Source organism: Notechis scutatus, chromosome 2 (genome assembly GCF_049901735.1).
Source record: "Notechis scutatus isolate UNSWTSFEM ecotype Mainland chromosome 2, rNotScu1.2, whole genome shotgun sequence".
In the NCBI taxonomy this organism is placed as follows: domain Eukaryota; kingdom Metazoa; phylum Chordata; class Lepidosauria; order Squamata; family Elapidae; genus Notechis; species Notechis scutatus.
Genome location: NC_142010.1, coordinates 9,437,183 through 9,461,829, shown reverse-complemented (window position 1 = coordinate 9,461,829; position 24,647 = coordinate 9,437,183). Strand labels below are relative to the sequence as shown.

General features: G+C 41.5%; 2 protein-coding genes across 2 annotated transcripts; both read right to left on the bottom strand.

Annotated features, from left to right (window-relative positions):
* Positions 1-390: 390 nt before the first annotated feature.
* On the bottom strand, positions 391-8,526 carry LOC113429804 (uncharacterized). The gene is made up of 6 exons (XM_087952966.1): positions 8,245-8,526; positions 6,586-7,025; positions 6,212-6,329; positions 6,003-6,097; positions 4,888-5,014; positions 391-3,102 (listed from the first exon to the last, which is right to left on the bottom strand). Exons 1-6 carry the CDS (start codon positions 8,381-8,383, stop codon positions 1,820-1,822), a joined length of 2,202 nt encoding a protein of 733 aa, XP_087809092.1. The 5' UTR covers positions 8,384-8,526; the 3' UTR covers positions 391-1,819.
* A 5,884-nt stretch (positions 8,527-14,410) lies between these two features.
* On the bottom strand, positions 14,411-23,323 carry LOC113432658 (uncharacterized). The gene is given in 8 exon segments (XM_087953011.1): positions 14,411-16,659; positions 16,661-17,879; positions 19,889-20,015; positions 20,772-20,851; positions 20,973-21,090; positions 21,348-21,960; positions 22,096-22,219; positions 23,147-23,323. Coding segments are annotated over 6 exon segments (2,037 nt in total). The 5' UTR covers positions 21,768-21,960; positions 22,096-22,219; positions 23,147-23,323; the 3' UTR covers positions 14,411-16,586.
* Between the last annotated feature and the right edge of the window lie 1,324 nt (positions 23,324-24,647).

Genomic DNA, 24,647 nt, shown 5'->3' with positions numbered 1-24,647 from the left:
CAAGAAAAAAGAGATTTAGCTACAATTAGTGTAACAAAGGATGGAGGGAAAATTGTGGTGAAGAAACAATTTAAGAGAATGGCCTTAACTTTTCATTCTGCCTCCATTCCTTTTTCACCTTTATATTCTTTATATATCAAGGCTCTAAGTCCAATCTGTCTTCCATTATGAAAAAACTGACATGATTACAAAACCAAAATCAGTACACTTTCACCTGTTGGATCCAGAACCATCAGTGAAAAATATTTGAATAAGTATTTCAAAAGTAGCCCCATCCTCTGAAAGCCTAAAGTGTCATCCCCCCAGAATACAATCAAAAGTGTCGTGTATTTTTAATTTTTAGTTAAAACAAAACAGAATTTCATTCCATCTTATGAATAACCATACCAGTGATATTTAATTAAGTTTATTTAAATCAAATTGAGTTTTTTTTCCTAATTCTTGTCATACCATCGAAAGCCAAAAAATGCTTGAAAAAAGTTTTTTTGAATATGCATTTCATGGGCTTCCCCTCATTCTGGGTGAGAGGAATTCTTCATCCCGAAGATTTTTCCATACAGGATACATTGATATATTTGTGATGAGTTATCACATATTAAGAGGCTTTTCATCACATAAGTTTCCATGATTTGTGAGTATTATGATCCACCAATCCTAGAGCCAAATCTCACCTCTGTCTATCTATAAGGAGAAACTGATTTTATTTTCTGAAGTAGTTTTTAATTTCATATTATTCTTTTATTTTTATTTATTTATTTGATTATCAATAAACCAAAAGTCTTTCACTCTCATTCTCCCGAGTATCCCTAACTTCAGAGAGAGAGAGATTATGGATCCTTTATTTTTTGAATTTTTTTTTAAATTTTAAACAACAAACATGAACATTAAACATACAACACTGAATAAAATCTTCTTTCCATTATACAGTGTGTCGGTTGGTACATATCTCTTGTGCACAATATCAGCAGTCATTTCATCCTGTTTTTATGTTACTATTCATATCGTATATAATTTTTTCCAAGCAAGATTCAACTATTATAAAGCCTAATTTATATTCATTTCTATATAATCAAACATATCATATTAATCGCTTATAACGTATCACTCATTACTTTTTATCTTAACTATTATATTTGTATTATATTATATTGTATTTCTCTATTTTTTTTGTCTAACCATGTATAAAATAAATCCCATATTTTATAATATTCTTTTTCTTCTTGCTCTCTAATCGCAAATGTCAATCTACTCATTTCCGCACATTCCATTATTTTCTTCATCACTTTCTCTTCTATTGGAGCTTTTTCATTTTTCCAATTTCGCGCAAATACTATTCTAGCTGCTGTCAAAATATTAACAATCAAATATGTCAATTCTTTACTATATCCTTCAGGCAAGATACCCAATAAAAATATCTCTGGTTTCAAATCGATATGTTGTTTTGTCATTTTTTCCAACCATGTATGAATTTTAGTCCAGTATCTTTTGGCTTCCACACATATGTCCACCACATATGGTAATACGATCCAGGTGTCTGATGGCATTTCCAACATTTCTCCAATTTGTTCTTGAACATCCTTGCTATTCTTGCCGGGGTAAATGCCACCTTTAAAACATCTTATACAAATTTTCTTTATATGCTGTTGACATAACTTCTGCCATTTTTCTAAATCTATCCCATATCCAAAGTTCTTCCCCCAGGCAATCATTGTTTCTTTGACTTGTTCTTCTTCTAGTTTTGATTATGGATCCTTTTATTGGACCTGAGATCACCACTATTTCTAAAGCCCTCTCCACACTGCAAACAAATATATGACTTCTATCCTATGTGGCTCCTCTTGTGGCGATGAAGATGACTGCTATGAGCAAAACTCTTCCCACATTCCATGCATTGATATGGTTTCTCTCCTGTGTGGATCCTTTTATGGGTGGTAAGATCAGAATTCCACCTAAAGGCCTTTCCACATTCCACACATTTATATGGCTTCTCTCCTGTGTGGCTCCTCTTGTGGCGATGAAAACTACTGCTAGAAATAAAGCTCTTTCCACATTCCATGCATTTATAAGGTCTTTCTCCTGTGTGGATCCTCTTGTGGTAATTAAAGCTCCTGCTGCAAGTAAAGGTCTTTCCACACTCAATGCATTGATACGGTTCCTCTCCTGTGTGGATCCTATTATGGGAGGCAAGATTACTACTCTTCCGAAAACCTTTTCCACACTCCATGCATTTATAAGGTGTTTCTCCTGTGTGGATCCTTTGATGACTTACAAGAGAGTGATTATTACGGAAGTTCTTTCCACACTCCATGCATTTATAAGGTCTTTCTCCTGTGTGGATCCTCTTGTGGCAATTAAGACGACTGCTATAAGTAAATGTCTTTCCACACTCCATACATTTATAAGGTCTTTCTCCTGTGTGAATCCTCTTGTGGTAATTAAGATGACTGCAACAAGTAAAGGTCTTTCTACACTCCATGCATTTATAAGGTGTTTCTCCTGTGTGGATCCTTTGATGACTTACAAGAGAATGATTATTACGGAAGTGCTTTCCACACACTATGCAGGGATATGGTTTCTCTCCTGTGTGGATCCTCCTGTGGCGATTAAGACGACTGCTACGAGTAAATGTCTTTCCACACTCCATGCATTTATAAGGTCTTTCTCCTGTGTGGATCCTCTTGTGGGAATTAAGAGTACTGCTACAAATAAAGTTCTTTCCACACTCCGTGCATTTATAAGGTCGTTCTCCTGTGTGATTCCTTTGATGAATTATAAGAGAGTACTTACAAGAGTATGTATTTCCACACGCCATGCAGGTAAATTGTTTATTTTCTGAATGTGCTTTTTTATGAGAAATGAGATGATTCGATTTATTGAACCTCTTTCCAAACTCCATGGATTTATGTGGTCTTTCTCTCGTATCAATCATTGTATGGTTAGGAAGCCAACTGACCCAAGGAAGACTTTTTTTAATTCCACTTTGTGATTGCTTTGTTTCATGACTCTTTGGTTGCATCTGATCTACAAATTTCCTTTTTCCACCTTTCGAATGGATCACTTGGTGTTCCTCTTCGCAATTCTTATTCTCTTGCCCATTAATGCCTTGAAAAAGAAAAATGAGAACTGTAGCAAGAATAGGGGAACAATCAAAACTTTTCTTCTGAAATTTAGCCAAAGAATCACCAATACATTTCCGCTGTTTCGTGGGCAAACATGAAGAGTCCAAACTAAGATTATAACAAAGACCTATTTCCAAGTGTATCCCTAATGATACTTCTGTATAATAGGATTGGATCACAGGCCTGATATAATATTCGACCTTGGACAATTCCATGGTGCCACAATCTCCCAAAGTGCATTGGACACTGTATCATGCTAGGGTAGCAACATACCGAGCACCTCCCAACTTCAATAAAAGTCTCATCTCCACTTGTCTGCAGAGCAGAATCTTTGAAAGTCAAAGGGAATTTCTGGATGGCAATTGCTCCCCACCCTCAACTTAGACTAATGTCAAACTCAGTACACAGGTGGGCATATCTCTAAGAAGGGAACAACCCTCTCAGAGGTCATCCGGTCTTGGTGATAGAAGCTCAGGGCCATCAGGAACCCAGTGACCAGGTTCAGGAGGGAATAGCGAATCCTGGTAGCCAGAACCTTCCTCAGTACATTCGGCCTCTTCCTCAGAGTCTTCCTAATATCTTTGATGAAATGAATTATTTTGCATTTCATGAGCAGAAAGTTTCTTTCTTTCTTTTTTTTAAAAAAGCAATTTCCTTTATGTAAAAAGCCAGGCCATGAAGTTTTCCAATTTTTCTTTCAATAAATTTCCTTCTTCCATTAAGTCAGTTTGGTCAAAAGGTTAAGACACCTGGCTAGAGACAAGAAGTGGTATTCAGCAAGTTCTGACCAGTTCTGGAGAACCGGTAGTGGAAATTTTGAGTAGTTCGGAGAACCAGTAGTGGAAATTTTGAGTAGTTCAGAATACCACCTCTAACTGATCCTGCCCCTGCCTATTCTCTGCCTCCCGAGTCCCAGCTGATCGGCTGGGTCTTCTTTTGTTGCCCTGCACAGGAAAACAGAGCTGAAAAGCAGGCTAGTGGGATGGGGAGGATTTTGCAATATCCTTCCCCTGCCACACCTACCAAGTCATGCCCACCAGGCAATGCCCACAAGGCAACGCCCACAGAAGCGGTAGTAAAAAAAATTTTTGAATCCCACCACTGCTAGAGACTAATAAATTTACACACATTTCTATAATTTTGTTTTCACTTTGTCATTATTGGGTACCCAGTGTAGATTAATGAAGAAAAAAAATGAATTTCAACAACTGTAGAATCCGGATGTAGCATAACAAAACTGACAAAATGAAAAACTGAACACCTTCTGAATGCACTGCATATCCTTCATTTTATGTAAATAATAAAGGCAGGAGATAAACCCAATATTCCTTCCTCCTGCTATTTTCCCTACAACAACAACCCTGTGAAATGGGTTGAGCTGAGAGAGATTGGCCCAAAGTCACCCAACCAGCATATATGCCTAAAACAGAACTAATACTCAGTCACCCAGTTTCTAGCTGGGTGTCTTAACCATTTTACCAAACTGACTTTATGGAAGAAGGAAATTTATTGAAAGAAAAAATGGAAATCTGCATAGCCTCCCTTATTACATAATAGAAATTGATTTTTTTTAAAAAAATGCTTTTTGCTCATAAAATACAAAATACTGATTTCAACAACTGTAGAATCAGGCTGAATCATAACAAAATTGAACAAAGTGAAGGGGGTCTGAATACTTTCTGAATGCACTGTAAATAAAGATTTTTTTTTCAGGAATAACATTCAAGCCCCTTCTCTACGTTCCTGGCCACAGAAAAGGGTTTCTTACCCAGAGAAAACAGATTCTTGGAATTCTCCAGCATGACTTCTGCATGGAATGCTTTTTCGTCAGCATCCAGTTGAGACCACTCCTCCTCGGAGAAATATACAGCCACGTCCTCAAAAGACACAATATCCTGAACAAGGACACAAGTTTCCCTATTAACAGATAATCCCAAGAATAATGGGTTAATTTTCTTCCACCAATTCTAGGACAGAGATCACGTGAACAAAATGGGAATCTTCTGTAGAATTAAGAATAAAATCCACTGCTTTTGGATGATGGCACAACTAAATCATGTTTGATCTAGCTAGAAGTATTTCCTATGGTGTAACCAACTAAAATATTCTTCGTCAATTGGTAGCTGGGTCTTAAATCCACTACTTGTCAGTGAATCCCATTCCTTCTAGGATGGGCAGAGTAAAATACTGGCAAAACCCACCTGACATGTTTTCCAATGGCTTACTTTATCCCCTGAGGGACCAATGTACCCCAACTCCACACCTTCATGAAGTAGTTGGAAGAGGTTGTAACAGAACTCTATATGTCTATGGAGATTCTCAATCATCAGGTCATGGTTGTCCCCAAGATGCTTTTCAAAAGGCAGAAAAGTATTTTTTTTGCAATGGTGTGTGAGAAAAAAGGAAGAGTCCCAATACTGACAACAGTCTGGTCAATGAAATCTGATGTTTTCTAAAGCACCAGACAAGGAATAATGGATGGAAACTGAACAAGGAGAGATTTAACCTGGAAATAAGGAGAAACTTTCTGACAGTGAGAACAATCAACCAATGGAACAGCTTGCCCGCGGACGTTGTGGGAGCACCATCACTTGAGACTTTCAAGAAGAGTTTGGACTGCTATTTGTCAGAAATGGGTCTCCCGCTTGGGCAGGGGGTTGGACTACATGACCTACAAGGTCCCTTCCAACTCTGATTATCTGTTATCTGTTATTATCTGTTATCTAAATAATGAAGCAGGACGAGTGGAGAAAACGACTCACAAAGGATCCCTTCAGAAGGGAGAATGTTCAGTGACCTGACATCATATTCGTATTGCTTAGAAACAGCAATTTTATACACTGAATTCTAGAACAAAATGGAATCCATCCAACATTTACGGACCTTTTCTGATGTTATCTGAAATAGTGATTCAGCTAATCTTTCAGCTCCAGCACAAAGAGGTGATTCTAAAAAGTCCAAGGACAGCTTTCTACTTTCTATGAGAAAGAGAAAAACAGTGGAAGCAGATTTGTTAAAGAGAGACACTCCAATAAAATGGAGGGGAAAAATCAGCTAAATGTTGAAATCTCACCTCACACAGAAAGTCTTACCTTGCGTAGCGTCTTGACTTTGATCTTCCTGGAAGTTCTCCCTGAAAAGCAGCTCTTGAGAAGATGTGAATGAATCTTTCCTCCCCTTGGGATACTCAGTCACAGCTTCCATGCATTTCTGGACATGATGTGATACGAGAAACAAAGGAAGAGCAGAGAGACAGAAACGAATTATCATACTGCACCTTCAAACTAGCAGCCCTCAATTTCCATTGCTGAAACTCGAAGGAGAATGGAAAAATTGCCCCAAATACATCCCTGGAAGAATAGAAGAAATTCTCTTAGGAATTAATAATCCCAGAAAACTCTGCCTGGGAGAAATTGACAAATCCAGAGAGATCCTCTTTAGAGCTGCCATGATTACATTCTCCCACCTGCAACTCTTCTTGCATGTTTTCCTCCTCCTGAGTCAGCAAGAAGCCTTCAGCCAGGGACACCGCCTGGGAACTGGTCTCTGCTCCACACTCCCGCACCCATTTTGCCATCTCTGGGGGAAGCACAGCCAGCAATTGTTCCAGGAGCACCAGGTCCAGCATCTGAGCCTTGGTGTGTTTTTCTGGTTGCAGCCACTGACGGCAAAGGTAGTGAAGCTGAGTGCAAACATCTCGGGGGCGGCTCCCCTCCTGGAACTGCACTTTTCTGAAGTGGCAGCATTGGACCTCTGAACTATTGGATGCCTCTTCATGGCTCTTCTGCCCAGGATTCATTGCCCCATTCCTCCCACAACTCCAAGGCTGAGCAGCTGGAGGGCCTTTTCTAATTTCAGCATCTGCTGGGGGTTGTCCTTCCATCTTCTCTCTGGTCTCTAAAAAAGCTTCAAAAGAGAACAGAAGGAAAGATAAAAAAAGAAATTTGGATGAACCTATTAATATCTGGGATGGGGGAGGGGGAACTTATTAGTTAGCTTGATGGCTCTACATATGGGGAAAATTGCAGAGAACTCTTCAGGATGCCGACGTCTATCACAATATTGGAAAAATAAATTAAAATCTGTTTTTGATTTCTACTTCCTAGTTTCATTATAATGGAATTTTTATGTATTCTGTATTATTATAAATAATAATTACATATTTCTCCCACAACAGCCCTGTAAGGTGAATTGGGCTGAGAGTTGGAATGGGCTCAAGGCTTTCATGCCAAAGGATGGACTAGAAGTCAATCTTTGGTTTCAAGCCTTGTGCTTTCATCACTGAAGCAAATGGCTCTCTATGGCCAACTATAATTTTATTTCATACAATTTAATAGACAGTTTCATATCATTTCCAGGGCTGCATAGTTAAGAGCAGCCATTTGCACAATCCAAATCATAAATGTCCCAAGGTCACAAACAGCGATTGACATGAGGGGCTCTCTAAATCCATTTAATAAGTAAATAAACCAACTAGAGAGTTCAACACCCAGGCTTTACAAAGGCCACGCTTGACAAAAACGCGGGATTCATCTCAGCCCAAGGAGCTCCTCCCTCCTCCAACATCTTCATTTACTGGGCGGCAGAACCAAACTGGTGACAGTGGGCAAAGGCAGGAAAGCAGCAAACCAGTCCTTGCACACTTTGCACCCAACTCCTTGCACACGCAGTTAAAGCCTTGCATGCAAAGCCAGCAAGAAGGAATCCGACCGCTCGCTTCTCCCGGCCTAAGAAGGGGAAGGCGAGGAAAAACCCCTTTCTGAAAATGGAGCCACAAAATATGCAGGAAACTGTGCAGGAGTCAAGGCTGACTTGAAGGCACAAATCTCTGTTTTGCAAAGACGACCTCTCCTCCTCTCCCTCCCACGCAGAGCTTTCCCCGTCGAAATGGAGGGTAAATGGCTCCTTCCCTTCTGTGACCCCGATTTTTTTCCCCCTTGGGGTAACGCGCAGGATCCGGAGCTTTGCTTTTCTCCCCTCCCTGCACAGGGGCGGCAGGGGAACATGGGACCCCTGCCTCCCCCCTTCCCACGACTCCAAGTCTGATGGAAGTTTTGCAGGTCTCCGTGCGAGCCTCTAGTGCGGGAGAAACACCCCCTCTCCCAATCACTGAACCCCGACTCACGTAGGGATCTCGGACCGTGCAAGACTTCCCTGCAGCCTCTTCCCTTGCTAGAAAGGCTCGCCCAAAGGCTCACAGCTGGGGTGCGGGTGGCAAGAGCGAGCGGAGAAGTTTTCAAGCCTTTGCAGGAAAATGACTCCATCTTTCTTGACTTGGGAAAGAGGCAGGCGCATGCTCAGTTCGCTTGTAAAGCGGGGGACGGGGGCGAGCCCCCTAGAGGATCCTGAGCGCAACGCCTGAAGACTCTGCAAGGGCTCAGATTGGGGTCCTCAAACTTTTTAAACAGGGGGAGGATTCAGCGTCCCACAGACTGTTGCCCACCCACCCCCGACCGGCTGGGTAGGCGTGGCTAGGTGATCATGTGACTGGATGGGCGTGACCAATTTAGCAGTCCACTTTGCCTTTCCCACGTGGTTCCAGCCAAAGGCTTCCAGGGTCTGCTGTGAGGGTCTCTTTGCAGCAACAGGACCTGTCAGTGCCTACCAGCAGGGGGTGGCAGCCAACACCACCGACAATGCTACTATCCTTCAAAGCGACCTTGATTATGTGTCTGAATGGTCAAACATCTGGCAACTCCAAATCTCGACCAACAAATTCTCTGTCCTACACATTGGTAAAAAAAAATCAGTACACCAAATACAAACTAGGCGGATATGACCTCATTGATGATCCTCACTCTGTCAAGGTCCGAGGAGTACTCATATCTAATGAGCTAAGCGCCAGAGCTCACTGTAACAGCATCGCCGAAAAGGCATTAAGAGTTGTTAACCTTATTTTCTGAAGCTTCTTCTCTGGTAACATTGAGTTGTAAATTTTAATTTTATGAAGCTTCTCCTCCGGAAATATCTAACGAGAGCATACAAAACTTTTGCCAGACCAATACTTGAATACAGCTCATCAGTCTGGAATCTGTACTGCATATCAGACATTAATACAATTGAGAGAGTCCAGAAGTATTTCACGAGAAGAGTACTACACTCCTCTGCTCACAACAGAAACCCTATACCACCAGGCTTGAGATTTTGGGCTTGGACAACCTTGAACTACGCTGCCTACGGTTAGACTTAAGCGTAGCACACAAAATTATCTGCTACAATGTCCTACCAGTCAATGACTACTTCAGCTTCAACCACAGCAATACAAGAGCACACAACAGATACAAACTCAATGTAAACCACTTCAAACTTGATTGCAGAAAGTACGACTTCAGCAACAGAGTGGTCAATGCCTGGAATGCACTACCTGACTCTGTTGTTACATCCTCTAACCCCCAATCCTTTAACCTCAAACTAACCATTATTGACCTCACCCCATTCCTAAGAGGTCTGTAAGGGTCGTGCATAAGTGCACCATCGTGCCTACCGTCCCTGTCCTATTGTCCCCATTTATTCGTACCTATTTCCTGTATTCTTACTCATGTTTATACTTATACCTATTATGTTGTAAGCGATTGACAAATCAAATAAATAAATAAATAAATAATACTGAGGTTGCATTTGAATTAGTGTTACCCAACTTCAGTTGATTTTGAAAAAGCTAGGAGGCATGGATTGGGAGCTGAAAAACATCCTGAAAGGCCGTTTTTAAAGCATTTTTAGACTTTTAAAGCGCTACTTTACAAGCCAACAGAAGTCCCTCCCTACTTACCCAGCAGCCCTGGATTACATGGATGCACCAGCGTCATCACCCCTCAGTCAGCTGGCCCTACCCCGCACCCTTCGGCCTTACCTTCGGTGGCAGCAGTGTGATCAGAAGTGCAGTTCAACCAGTGAAATAATTTATCAGAAGTGTGGCTGGAATGGATGTTCACTGGAAGATAAGGCCGACGGCAAGGTGCAGGGCTGAATCCAACCACTCCGCGGGCCAGATACTTTGCCTTGGCAGGCCGTATCTGTCCCGTAGGCCACAGTTTGAGGATCGGTGGCTCAGAACATTGTGAGAATTTTTTAAGAAATTAACAAAAGTTGGAAGGGAGCTTATAGATCATCTAGTCCAACCCCCCACCCAAGCGGGAGACCCTATACCATTTCTGACAGATGGCAGCCCAGTCTCTTCTTGAAAGTCTCAAGTGATGAAGCTCCCACAACTTCTGAAGGCAAGCTATTCCATTGGTTGATTGCTCTCACTTGTGAGAATATTATACAGTTGTTTTTGGTAGGTTGGACTATATTTTTACGTGAAGACCGATGCAAAGAATGAGTTAATCAATGTTCCATGTGGGTCTGTAATGATGGGCATTAAACTCAAAGTAAAGGTTCTCTCTAACACTAGATATCTAGAAGGTAAGTGGCATCTCCAGCAGGCGTCAAGTTTGTAGATTTTTCTCTTTTTAATCTATAAGAATGGTCTCTGTGGAGACTCAATAATCCCTTTCCTGAAGAGCAGCTTCTCTGAAGGGTCTCTAGGGATTCCCAAAGGCATAAAAAATGAGTAAAATCCTGTCAGAAATGGCAGGGCGGTCAAAAGACAAGGAACAAAAGTCTCTCTATGAAACCCAGCCTGTGTCTTGTGGCTGATGGCAAACTCAGCCCTAAAGTGAGGGGAGATCAGGGGGCTGGCAGAGACACAGGGAGGAAAGCGACAAGTTGGAGGAAAATTAAGATTTGTATTGATTTCTCCCCCCCCTCTATAATAATATAGCTGCCTTTTCAAATTCATACCTCTGGGCAGTCAAGGAGGGTTAAAATACTAAAGGCAGCCTGTAATAATGAGAATAATCCTGAAGAATAGATCTCAATGAAAAAGAGGCATCAAGATAAAAGTTCCAAAATAGAGTGAAAGCTCAAACTTGTGGACCTTTAATTTTTTTTTATCTCAAAACAAGCAGCCATGATGAAAAATGAAGATAGGAAGAATAAAGTATCATATCTGTGACTAGAGAAAAAGTGGAATTACAAAGTGAAGGAAGGCAAATACTGAAAAATAAATACAAAGCTCAAATACTACGAGGCGAAAAAAAAAAAAAAAGGTTTAATTTTCATGTTCAGCAACGAACACGCTTCAGGAAATTTTAGTAGGAACCTTAACACCTTCGGAGTAAAAGAATATTTTTTTTTCTAGCCAAAAGTAATGAAGTTTTCACTGGCTTGAAAAGATTAGTCTGGAGGTGGACAGTACAAGAAAAAAAGACAGCTACAATTAATGAAAGAAATTGTGGTTATTTTAAAAGAATTGTCTTAATTGCTCATTCTGGCTCCATTCTTTTCAGCCCATTTCTCTACCCATCAAGGCTCTTTCTAAGTCTAACCTGTTTAATTTTGTCAGTCTTCCATTATGAAAAAAAAAATGACATAATGATTAGAAAACCATAATCGGTGCCTTTTCACCTCTTCGATGCAGAGCCATCAATGAACAATATTTGAATAAGTATTTTCAAAGGAGCCAGGAGCCTCTGAAAGCCTGAAGTATTGCCTCCCACAAATCTTTTGAAAACTTTCAGGTATTTTTAATTTTTAGTCAGAACAAAACGGAATTTAATAATGTCTCATGAATAACCATACTAGTGGTATTTAATTAAATTTAAATCACATTTAGACTTTTTCTTAATCCTTTCATATAATAGAAAGGCAAAGTGTGCTGAAAAGGGGTGTTTTTGAACATACATTTCATGGGCTACCCCTCATTCTGGCTTCTTTTTTGAGAGGAATTCTTCACCCTGAAGCGTTTTCAATAGGGGATACAATGATATAAATGTGACCAGGCCTTTGACCAAATAAGTTTCAATCAATCAGAATATAGCTGGCAGGGACCTTGGAGGTCTTCTAGTCTGGCCCCCTGCTGAAGAAGATCCTATACCAGGGGTGTCGAACTCAATTTCATTGAAGGCCGCATCAGGGGTTGTGTTTGACCTCAGAGGGCCAGGGATTGTGGTGGGGCGTAATTAGGGGTGGGCATGAACAGACACTAAACAAATGGTTGTAAGTCATGGACTCCCATTATTTTTCAGTTGCAGCATACACTCATTATCCTTTGACTCAGAGCTATTTGGAGAAATTTTCAGGTGAAGATGAAAGGAATGCTTACCTGGATTTTCTAACTAATCTTTTAAAAATTCCAAAAAGGATTTTGTGTTTGGGATAGTAACTGCTATATTTCACTCTCAAATATTGTTCAACTATATAAAACACTCTCAGATTCCTTTCTTTAAGAGAAGTAATAAAACTTCATGGGGGAGAGTGGTAAGGCATTGCTGTAGTAAATTTATTTTTACTTTTTTAAAACCTTCTTATGGCATCAGTCCTTCTAACTCAGCCTTTCTTGAGGGTTTTGAGTGGATGGACTGCCTTTTCACAACTCACTGGAGCAATGAAGAATAATTAATTTCTTTTGGGATATACAATAAATGCCAAGGGTTGGGGATACCATTCAAAAGGTAGATAGATCATACATCTTACTATATAACCACTCATTACATTTTGCAAAAAAACCCACCCCTTCTTGGCTGGCAGATGCATTTCGGGCTGATCCTTTGATATTTCCAGGCCTGTCCCACAAGACAAATCTAAACAGCGTGCAGGCCGAATCCAGTCTGTAGGCCTTGAATTTGATATCCCTGTCCTATACCATTTGAGACAAGTGGCTGTCCAGTCTCTTCTTAAAAACCTCCAGTTATGAAGCACCCACAACTTCTAAAGGCAAGCTGTTCAACTGTTTAATTGTCCTCACTGTTTGGAAGTTTCTCCTTAATTCCAGGTTGCTTCTCTCCTTGATTAGTTTCCATCCACTGTTCCTTGTCTTCCCTTCTGGTACTTTCAAAAATAAGTTGATGAGTACTTAAGAAAATAAGCCCTCCTCTTAGTGGCAGCCCCTCAAATAGTGGAATGCTGCTATCATGTCACCCCAATCCTTCTTTTCTCTAGGCCAGGGGTGTCAAACTCAGGGCCTAGGGCCAGATCCAGCCGGGGGTGTGTGCGCTTAGATCTGGCCTGCGGGGCCACCTTGGAAACAGCGAAGGACCAGCTCACGATGCCTCTGCCAGCAAAAAGGGAGCTCAGGAGGGCTCCATTGTAGCTGGCAGAGGGTTTGTGATGACCCCGTAGTCTCTCAAAATAAAAACCCAAAACATATATTAAACCCAAAACATATATTAAAGTCCGGTAAGGTCCGGTAACTTAACTTCACTGTTTTATTAGGCACAGTTTAAAATCACAAAAGTAAATAATGAGGCAAACAGAAAACCAAAACAAACCGCATTGGTGAGAGTTCCGAAGCAAGCCAAGATAACTAATCATAAACTCCAGGAAAATAACCGAGAAAAGTCCATGGGAAGAATGCCAGTAAAGATAAACATCTTTCAAGGTGAACACTAAATTGACTCCTGCAAATTCTAACTGCGCAGTTGCAAACTTATATACATAGCTCCCACCTCCAAGCCACGAGGAGGATCATGGTAATCTCCTCTTGAGTAGACCTCACTTTTCCCTGATCCTCTCCTCCCTGCGTGACCTAGGATGGATAGAGGATGGGCCTGGATCCACCTCTGACTGCTTAGCAGGCCTCTGCCCTTCCCCAGCCTCCTCCACCACCTCTGGAGCCACACTCCCACTCCCTGTTGGCTGTTCCTCCTCTTCCTCAGTCAGCCTCCACCAGGGGCATGACAGGGTTGCAGGAGGCTGTCGCACCCGAAAACAGAGCTCAGGAGCCAGTCTTCACTGGCAGCGCACTCGGGCCACCATAAGCGTCGACATGTTTAGCTGGCCACGCCCACCCAGCCACATCCATGCCGACCTCCAAGGTCAAACACAATCCTGATGCGGCCATCAATGAAATGGAGTTTGACACCCTTACTCTATACAAACCATACCCAATTCCTACAACCGTTCTTCATGTTTTAGACTCCAGGAACTTATTCGTTTTTTTCTGTACTTTATCCAAAGTCTCAACATCTTTTTTGTAATCTGGTAACAGAACTAGACGCAGTATTCCAGATGTGGTCTTACTAAGGTTTTATAAAGTGGTACTAATGCTTCACAATTTTTCATTCTATGCCTGTTTATACAACCAAGGGTTATATTAGCATTTTTGGTTACTGCCACACACTGCTGGCTGATATTTAAGTGATCGTCCACTAGGACTCCAAGGTTCCTCTCACAGTTACTGTTTTTGAGACAGGTTTTGCCTAATCTGTACTTGTACCTTTTGGTTTTTTGTTTTGCTTAAGTATAAACCCTTGCTTTTCTCCCCATTCCATTTCATTTTCTTGGATAGGATCCATTCTTCATGTTTGTCAAGAACTTTTTGGATTCTGAACTTGTCTTCTGGGATGTTGGCTATTCCTGCCAGCTTAAGTGTCATCTGCAAATTTGATGAGTTCCCCTTCTATTCCCTCATCTAAGTCCTTTATGAAGATATTAACGAGTCCTGGGCCTAAGACAGAAAAAATGGTACTCTACTGTTTACTTCCTTTCATGTAGATGTAGTACCATTAAGGACTACTCGTTCACTACAATGTGTCATCCAATTACAAGTCCACCTAGTGGTGATGATGTCTATCCCACATTTTTCCAGTTTTCCAAGAAATAGGCTGTGGTCTACTTTGTTGAATACCTTACTGAAGTCTAAATATACTATATCCACAGCATTTCGTTGGTCTATTAATTTAGTCACTTTATCAAAGAATGTGTTTTGGCATGATCTGTTTTAACAAACCCAAGCTGGCTTTCTCGAATTTGCGAGTATAATGATCTACACATCCCAGAGCCAGTTCTCCTGACCTGTCTGTCTATTTGTAAGTAGAAACTGAAGTTAGTTTCTGAATATGACCCCCCAGGACATGGCAACTGGCATAAATATGAACTAGCTGTCAAGCATTTGATCACATGTTCATGGGGAGGGTGCAAACCAAGGGTGTCAAACTCAATTTCATTGAGGGCTCTATCAGCATTATGATTGCCCTCAAGGGGTCCACTGCATGTACGACTTTGACAACTCCCAGAGGCCAGGTGGGTGTGGTTGAGTGGGCATGGTTGGTTTGATACCACTTACTAGGTGTGGCTGATCGGCAATCCCTGGTCCTGCATGAGGCTGGCCCTTTTAGAAAGAAAATCCTCGTTTCCAGTCATGTGTGGTAAAGAGAAATAAAAGGGCTAGAAACACAGGTTATAGTCAGCCCACCCTCCTATGCAGACGAGTTAATAGACAAACAGATTCGGGAGGAAATATAGTCTCTAAGAGTGTTGGAAACTTTAAGGCAGTTGAACTTGAACTCCCAGAATCCCCTAGCCAGCAAGAAATCCACTCCTCTAAAAGTATGCTGGCTGGGGGATTCTGGGAATTGAAGTAAAGAACTCTGTTCCAACTGCCAGTTGCCTCATATTCCGTTACCTCAGTTCAAACTGGCAGATGTTCCACTCCTTCACTCAGGAGCGGCCTGGGGCTCCTTACAGTACTAAACGTCACTACTTCACCAAAACGTCTACGCCTTCCACCTAGGGAACCGCTTCTGGACTTAAGGCGGCGGGAGAGATATTAGCTCAAAAAAAGCTAGAAGTGTTGTTTTTGAAGGGTTATTGATCCTCTCAACACTGTCCTCAGTAAAATATGCCCGATCATATAGTTTCGTAGCGAAGCACAGGTATCCAGCTAGTATCCAGCTTCTATATGTAGAAAAGTCCTTTGTCTATTTGAACTTAGCAAAAAACACAAGCAGGATTAGGGATCCACACTGTTCTGGTTTGCACTAGAATGGCAATTTATGCATACATATCTAAGAACAGTTACAGTTTATTTGGATTATTACTCAAATGGTTCTTGCATGATATTTTAGACAACTACAAGTAGTCCTCGATTTCTTGCAGTTCATATAGTGATTATTCAGTTATAGAAGCACTGAAAAATATGGCTTATGACCATTTTTCACACTTATGACCATTGCAGCATCCCGATGGTCACCTGATCAAACTTCAGATGCTTGGCAACAGATTCATGACAGTTGCAGTGTCCCTGAATCATTTGGTCACCTTTTGTCAGCTTCTGACAAGCAAATCCAATGGGAAAGCCAGATTCATTTCATAACAGTATATTACTAACTTAACCACCATTCACTTAACAAATGTGGCTAGAAAAATCGTAAAATGGAGCAAAATGCACTTAATAACTGTTTCGCTTAGCAACAGAAATTTTGGACTCAATTGCGGTCACACACCAAAGACTATCTGGATTTCTATTGAAGCTCTTTCCACAATTCCTTTATTGGTATGGTTTCTCCCATGTGTGGATGCTTCTATGGCAAGTAAAATGATTACTCCTTACAAAGCTCCATGGATTCATATGATTTTTTCTCCAGTATGGATCTATGGATTTATGGGATCACAACTCCTTCAAAAGCCTTCTCCACATTCCACACATTAATATGACTTCTCTTCTGTGTGGCTCCTCTTGTGGCAATTAAGATCATTACTACTAGTAAAGCTCTTTCCACTCCATGCATTTATAAGGTCTTTCTCCTGTGTGGATCCTCTTGTGGGAATTAAGACATTTACTACGAGCAAATCTCTTACCACACTCCATGCATTTATAAGGTCTTTCTCCTGTGTGGATCCTCTTGTGGCAATTAAGATCATTACTACGAGTAAAGCTCTTTCCACACTCCATGCATTTATAAGGTCTTTCTCCTGTGTGGATCCTCTTGTGGCAATTAAGATGACCAATACAAGTAAAACTCTTTCCACACTCCATGCATTTATAAGGTCTTTCTCCTGTGTGGATCCTCTTGTGGGAATTAAGATGACTGCTATAAGCAAAGATCTTTCCACATTCCATGCATTTATAAGGTTGTTCTCCTTTGTGATTCCTTTGATGGGTTATAAAAGAACGATTATAACAGAAGGTCTTTCCACACTCCATGCATTGATACGGCTTCTCTCCTGTGTGGATCCTTTTGTGAGTATTAAGATTACCACTCTTCCTAAAACTCTTTCCACAGTCCATGCATTGATATGGCTTCTCTCCTGTGTGGATCAAATTGTGGGAATTAAGACTACTGCTACAAGTAAAGGTTTTTCCACACTCCATGCATTGATATAGCGTTTCTCTTGTGTGGATCCTGTTATGGCAGATAAGATTACTACTCCGCCTAAAACTTTTTCCACACTCCATGCATTGATATGGCTTCTCTCCTGTGTGGATCAATTTATGGGAAATAAGACTACTGCTACGAGTAAAGGCCTTGCCACATTCCAAGCATTTATAAGGTCTTTCTCCTTTGTGAATCTTATTATGGGAGGTAAGATGACTACTCTTCCTAAAACCCTTTCCACACTCCATGCATTTATAAGGTTGTTCTCCTTTGTGAATCCTTTCATGTCTTCTAATAAAATGATTATCACAGAAGGTCTTTCCACACTCCCTGCAGATATTTGGCTTCTCTTCTGAATGTGCCTTTTTATGAGAAAAGAGATGATTGGATTGATTGAACCTCTGTCCACACAACATGCATTTATATGGTCTTTCTCCCATATCGATGATTGTATGATAAGGAAGCCAACCGACCCAAGGAAAACCATTTTTAATTCCACTTTGTGATTGCTTTGTTTCATCACATTTTGGTTGCATTTGATTTTCAAATTTCCTTTGCCAACCTTTCAAATGGATCTCTTGGCATTCCTGCTTGCAATTCTTCTTCTCTTGCCCATCAAAGCCTTGGAAAAGAAAAAGGGAAATTATGTTTTCATTCCAATAAGATTGGATCACAACCCTGAACTAATCATGCCACAACCTCCTGAAGTGTATTGGACACTGTGTCATACTGGGTCAGCAACATACCCAGCACCTCCCAACTTCAATCAAAGTCTCATCTCCACTTGTCTGCAGAGCAGAATCTTTGAAAGCCAAACAGAATTTCTTGATGGCAATTGCTCCCCACCCTCAACTTAAACTAAAGGCAAACTCGGTACACAAATGGGCAAAATCTCTAAGAAGAGAACATCCTCTCAGGGCTCATCCAGTCTTGGTTGTAGCAGTTCAGGGCCATCAGGAACCCAGTGACAAGGTTCAGGAGGGAATACTGAATCCTGGTAGGCAGAATCTGGCTCAAGAGAGGCCACATCATCAGTACATTCAGCCTCTTCCTCACATTCTTGCTAATATCTTGTATGAAATGAGTCTTATGTTTTATGAGCAGGAAGTATTAAAAAAACAATTTTCTTTATGTAACAAGCCAGGCTATGTAGTTTTCCAATTTTTCTTTCAATAAATTTCCTTCTTCCATTAAATCAGTTTGGTCAAATGGTTAAGAAACCAGGCTAGAAACTGGGTGACTGTGAGTACTACTTCTACCGTAGGCATAAATGCTGGCTGTGTGACTTTGGACCAAAACTCTCTCAGCTCAACCCATATCACCTGATTATTATTTTTTCCTAGGGAAAACAGCAGGAGGAAGGAATATTGAGTATGTCCTCTGCCTATATTATTTACAAAAAATAAAGGAAGTGTATTCAGACTCCCATCGCTTTTGTCAATTTTATTATGCTGCAGCCTGATTCTACACTCAGTATCCCATGATGATAAAGTAAAAACATAATTTTAGAAATGTCTGTAAACTAACTAAAAAGAAAAAAAACTCAAATGTCACATTGAGGTAAGTATTCAGACCCTTTGAAACAGCGCTTGAAATTTAGCACAGGTGCCTCCCATTTCTCATGATTGTTGCTGACATGTTTCTATGCTATGATTGGAGTTCGCCTGTGGTCAATTCAATGGATTGGATGAGATTTGGAAAGACACACACAGCTCTCTCTAAATAGCCTCACAGCTGACAATGCATACTGTAGCAGACCAAAAGCCATGAGGTCAAAGGAACTGCCTGAAGAGCTCAGAGACAGGATTATTGCAAAGGAACAGATCTGGGGAAGGCTACCATAAAACTTCTGCTGCACTGAAGGTTCCTAAGAGCGAAATGGACTCCATAATTCTCAAATGGAAGACATTTGGCACAACCAGGACTCTTCCAACAGCTGGTTGCCCAGTCAAACTGAGGGGATATCCTCAATGAAAACCTGTTCCACAGCGCTCAGAACCTCAAATAGGGCCGAAAGTTCACTTTCAAACATGACAAAAATCGTAAGCACACAGCCATCACAACACAGGACTGGCTTAGGGACAACTGTGAATAGCAATAACAAGAGCACTTGGACTTATATACCGCTTCACAGGGCTTTTACATCCCTAAGTGGTTTACAGAGTCAACAACCTGTGTCCTCATTTTACTGACCACAGAAGGATGGAAGGCTGAATCAACCTTGAGCCTGGTGAGATTCAAACTGCCAAATGGCAGGTAGCTGACAGTCAGCAGAAGTAGCCTGCAGTTCTGCATTCTAAGCACTGTGCCACCACGGCTCACATATGTCCTAGAGTGGCCCAGCCTGACTTGAACCTTACTTAACATCTCTGGAAGGACCTGAAAAAGTTTCTTTCTTTTTAATACATTTACAGAGATTTTTAAAATTCTGTTTTCACTTTGTCATTATCAGGCACAGAGTGTAGATTAAGGACAAAAAAAGTGAATTTCAACATGCTGCAGCTTAACAAAGTTGACAAAAGTGAAGGGGGTCTGAATAAGTTCTGAATGTACTTTAAATAAATCATTTTTCCCCACAAATAACATTTAACTCCCCTCTCTATATTTCTGAGCACAGAAAGGGTTTCTTACCCAGAGAAAACAGATTCCTGGAATTCTCCAGCATGACTTCTCCGTGGAGCGCTTTTTGATCAGCATTCAGTTGAGACCACTCCTCCTCGGAGAAATGCACGGCCACTTCCTCAAAAGAAACAACATCCTGAAGAAGGAAAAAAGTTTCCCTATTAACAGATAATTCCAAGAATAATTTGATAATTTTCTTCCACCAATTCTAGGAAAGAGATCAAGTGAACAAAATAGGCATCTTCTGCAGAATTCAGAATAAAGATCTCACCTCTTTTGGCTGACGGAACAACTAAATTACGTTTCATCAAGCTGGAAGTATTTGGAATGCCTTACAGTGTAACCAATTAAAATATTCTTGGTCAATTGGTAGTTGGGTCTTAAATCCACTACTTATCAGTGACTCCCATTCTTCTGAGGATGGGCTGAACAAAATACTGGGAAAACCCACCTGACATGTTTTCCAATGGCTTACTTTATCCACTGAGGGACTAACATACCCAAACTCCACACATTCATGAAGGACTTGGAAGAGCTTGCAATAGTATTCAATATGTCTATGGAGATTCTCAATCATCAGGTCACAGTTGTCCCAAAGATGCTTTTCAATAGACAAAAAAGGAGAGGGTTTTTTTTGTAATGGTGTATGAGAATAACCCTGGGAGACAGGAGGAGCCCCGATGCCGACAACAATGAAATCTGATGGTGAAACAGGGTAGGTAGAGAAGGCAATTCGCAAAAGATCCCCTCAGAAGGAAGAGGGTAGACTAAGCCGAGTGTGAATGTTCAATGCCCTGATGTCTAAGAAACAGTACTTTTATACATTGAACTCTAGAACAAAAGAAAATCCATTCAAGATTCAGGGACCGTTTCCGGTGTTTCTTCTTCTTACCTGAAAAAGCGGTTCAACTAATCCTTCAGCTCCAGCACAAAGAGGTGATTCTAAAAAGTCCGAGGATAGCTTTCTACTCTCTATGAGAAAGAAAAAAATAGTGGAGGCAGATTTGTTAAAGAGAGACACTCCAATAAAGCGGAAGGAAAGAAATAGCTAAATGTTGAAATCTCACCTCACACAGAAAAAGCTTTTTTTTACCTTGCGTAGCGTCTTGACTTGGATATTTCTGGAAGTTCTCCCTGAAGAGCAGCTCTTGAGAAGATTTGAATGAATCTTTCCTCCCCTTGGGATACTCAGTCACAGCTTCCCTGCATTTCTGGACATGATGTGATACGAGAAACAAAGGAAGAGCAGAGAGATAGGAATGAATTATCATACTGCATGTTCAAACTACTAGATCCCAATGTCCATTACTGAAACTCGAAACAGAATGGAAGAATTGCCCCAAATACATCCTCTGGAAGAATAGAACAAATTCCCTTAGGAGTTAATAATCTCAGAAAATTCTGCTAGACAGGAATTGACAAATTCGGAGAGATCCTCTTTAGAGCTGCCATGATTATATTCTCCCACCTGCAACTCTTCTTCCATGTTTTCCTCCTCCTGAGTCAGCAAGAAGCCTTCAGCCAGGGACACCGCCTGGGAACTGGTCTCTGCTCCACACTCCCGCACCCATTTTGCCATCTCTGGAGGAAGGACAGCCAGCAATTGTTCCAGGAGCACCAGGTCCAGCATCTGAGCCTTGGTGTGTTTTTCTGGTTGCAGCCACTGACGACAAAGGTAGTGAAGCTGAGTGCAAACATCTCGGGGACGGCTCCCCTCCTGGAACTGCACTTTTGTGAAATAAAAGCATTGGACCTCTGAACTATTGGATGCCTCTTCGTGGCTCTTCTGCCCAGGATTCATTGCCCCATTCCTCCCACAGCTCCAAGGCTGAGCAGCTGGAGGGCTTTTTCTAATTTTGGCATCTGCTGGGTGTTGTTGTCCCTCCATCTTCTCTCTGGTCTCTAATACAGCTCCAAAATGGACCCTTGGATCTGTACAGGTCTTTCTGTTCACAATGGACTCTTGGATCTGTACAGGTCTTTCTGTTCACTGACCAAATTTTTCAAGGCCATTCAGCTCTCTTCCCAGACAAGATATTTAAGAATCCAGAAGAACCGGAAAATATTTCCAACTTACACACCTGAAATGAAAAATAAATAATTCATGGTGTTTATTAGGGTGATTAATTGAACTACTGAGCATCCTTATCAAGAGAAGAAAGAGAAGGGGAGGAGAAAGGGAAGGGAAAATTAAAAAAACAATTGGATTAACCTACCAATGTCTGTAAGGAGTGGGGGAAAGCTATTAGTTAGCTTGATCTCTCTACACGTGGGGAAAACTGCACAGAATCCTTCAGGACCGGACTGTCAAACTAGTGGCCCAGGGGCATCACGCCTTGCCTGGTTTAGCAAAGAGGAAAAAAGTCCCGAACGTCACGTGAGGACACGTGTTTGACAACGCTGCTTCAAGATGTCAATCTCTATCAAAATATTGGCAAAATACATTTAAATATGTTTTTGATTTCTACTGCCTAGTTTTTAATTAAAATTTAATTTTTATTTTTGTCTTCTGTATTATTACTCTAGACAGCAATTATACCTAATGCTCCTTCTTACTATTTCCCCCACAACAGCCCTGTGAAGTATTTAATACACAGTTTAATATCACTTTTATAGCTGCATCATTAAGAGCAACCATTTGCACAATCCAAATCATAAACGTCCCAGGTCACAAAACAGCAAACTGACATGAGGGGCTCCCTAAATCCATGGGACATGGGTGTGAATGATGCGCTTCCTCCAACACCTTCTTTATTTATCTGCCAGCACAGCCAGCTGGTTATGGTGGGGAAAGGCGGGAAAGCAGGAAACCTAATTCCAGTCCTTGCACACCTTGCACACGCAGTTGCAGCCTTTGTCCGCTCGCTTCTCTGGGCCTAAGACGGGGGAGGCGAGGGGAACCCCTTCTAAAAACGGGACCAATAAATATGCAGGAAACTGTGCAGAAGTCAAGACTGACTTGGAGGCACAAATCTCTGTTATGCCAAGACGACCTCTCCTCCTCGGCCTTCCATGCAGAGGTTTCCCCATCCAAATGGAGGGTAAATGGCTCCCTCCTTCCTGCGACCCCGATTGTTTCTCTCCAGGGGAAATGCGAAGGATCCGAAGTTCTGCTTTCTCCCCCGCCTGGCCCGTGCATGCACAGGGGCGGCAGGGGAACATGGGACCACTGTCACACACACCCATCCCACGACTCTAAGTCTGACGGAAGGTCCCATGTGAGCCTCCGGCGCGGGAGAAAAGCCCCATCACTGAACCCCGACTCACGTCTGGATCTCGAACCATGCAAACTTCCCTGCAGCCTCTTCCTTTGCTAGAAAGATTTACAGTTCAAAGCGGGTGTGGAGGGGGAGGAGCAGAATCGGACGCCGTAGAAAGAGAGAAGAAGCTTTCAAGCCTTGGCGCCTGGTGAACCACGCATCTCTCTTAACTTGGGGGGGGGGGAGTCGGCGCATGCTCAGTTCTCTTGCAACGCGGGGGGCGGGACAGCGGATTCTCGTGGGATAGTGGATCCTGTGTGCAACGCCTGTGGAGGACCCTGCAAGGGCGGGTCACGGATGATGGCCGTTAAGGCTACAAGGAAAGGTTCCCTCTAACTTTGCCCATCTTGAAAGGAAGTGGAATCTCCAGCAGGCGTCAGTTTCTAGATTTTCCTTTTTTTTTTTTAATGGCTAAAAACCATCTGTGATCTTGTGAATATTGATACAATATCTCTGGAGACTCAAAAATTGCTTTCCTCAAGAGCAGCCTCCCCCATACAATCAAAAGTTTCGTGTCTTTTAAATTTTTGTACTTACAACAGAATTTAATCACCTCATGAATAACCATACCAGCGATATTTCATTAACTTTATTTCAATCAAATTAATTTAGACTTTTTCCTAATCCTTGTCAGACCATAAGAAAGGCCAAAAAATCTTTGAAAAGGGTTTTTTTGAACTTCATGGGCTTCCCCTCATTCAGGCTTAATTTTGTGAGAGGAATTCTTCATCCTGAATTGTTTTTGCCATACAGGATACATTGATATATTTGATATGAATTTTCACATATTAAGAGTCCTTTCATCACGTAGGTTTCCATGATTTGTGAGTGTTATAAACTACCAATCCTAGAGTCAGTTCTCCTCACCTGTCAGGAGAAACTGGTCTTATTTTCTGAAATAGTTTTTCTTAATTTCATAGTATTTTTTTAGGTTTATGTATTTATTTTGGTTATCAAATAAACCAAAGGTCTTTCACTCTCCTTCTCCTGAGAATCCCTAACTTTGCAGAGAGAGACAGACAGAGGGAAAGAGAAAAAAACTATAACTAAACTCCATTGTAGCCTCAGCAGTCACAATCACAGCTTCTCCTAACCTGAGCTTTCGGCACTTTCTCAAGCACTGCTCTGACCAATCTCCCGTGCTCCTCCCTGGGCTTGGTGTTGATTAATATATCACCCAGTTACACCAAGACCCCTTTGTATGGGGTTCATGCAGAACTTCATGTATCAGTTGCACAAACACTGCAGGGGCTCCCTCTTGTCCAAACAGCATCACTCGGTACTGGTAGCAGCCCACAGGGTAGTTGAATGCCGTTTTCCATTTGTCACCTTCCTTAACTCACACTTGGTAGTACGCAGGGGTGGGATTCAATTTTTTTAACAACTGGTTCTGTGGGCGTGGCTTAGTTGGTGGGCATGGCTTGGTAATATGACTGGCTGGGTGTGGCCAACTCAACATCATTCACATCAAGGCATGCATCTCCTCGCCTGGCCTCTTGTGACTGTGG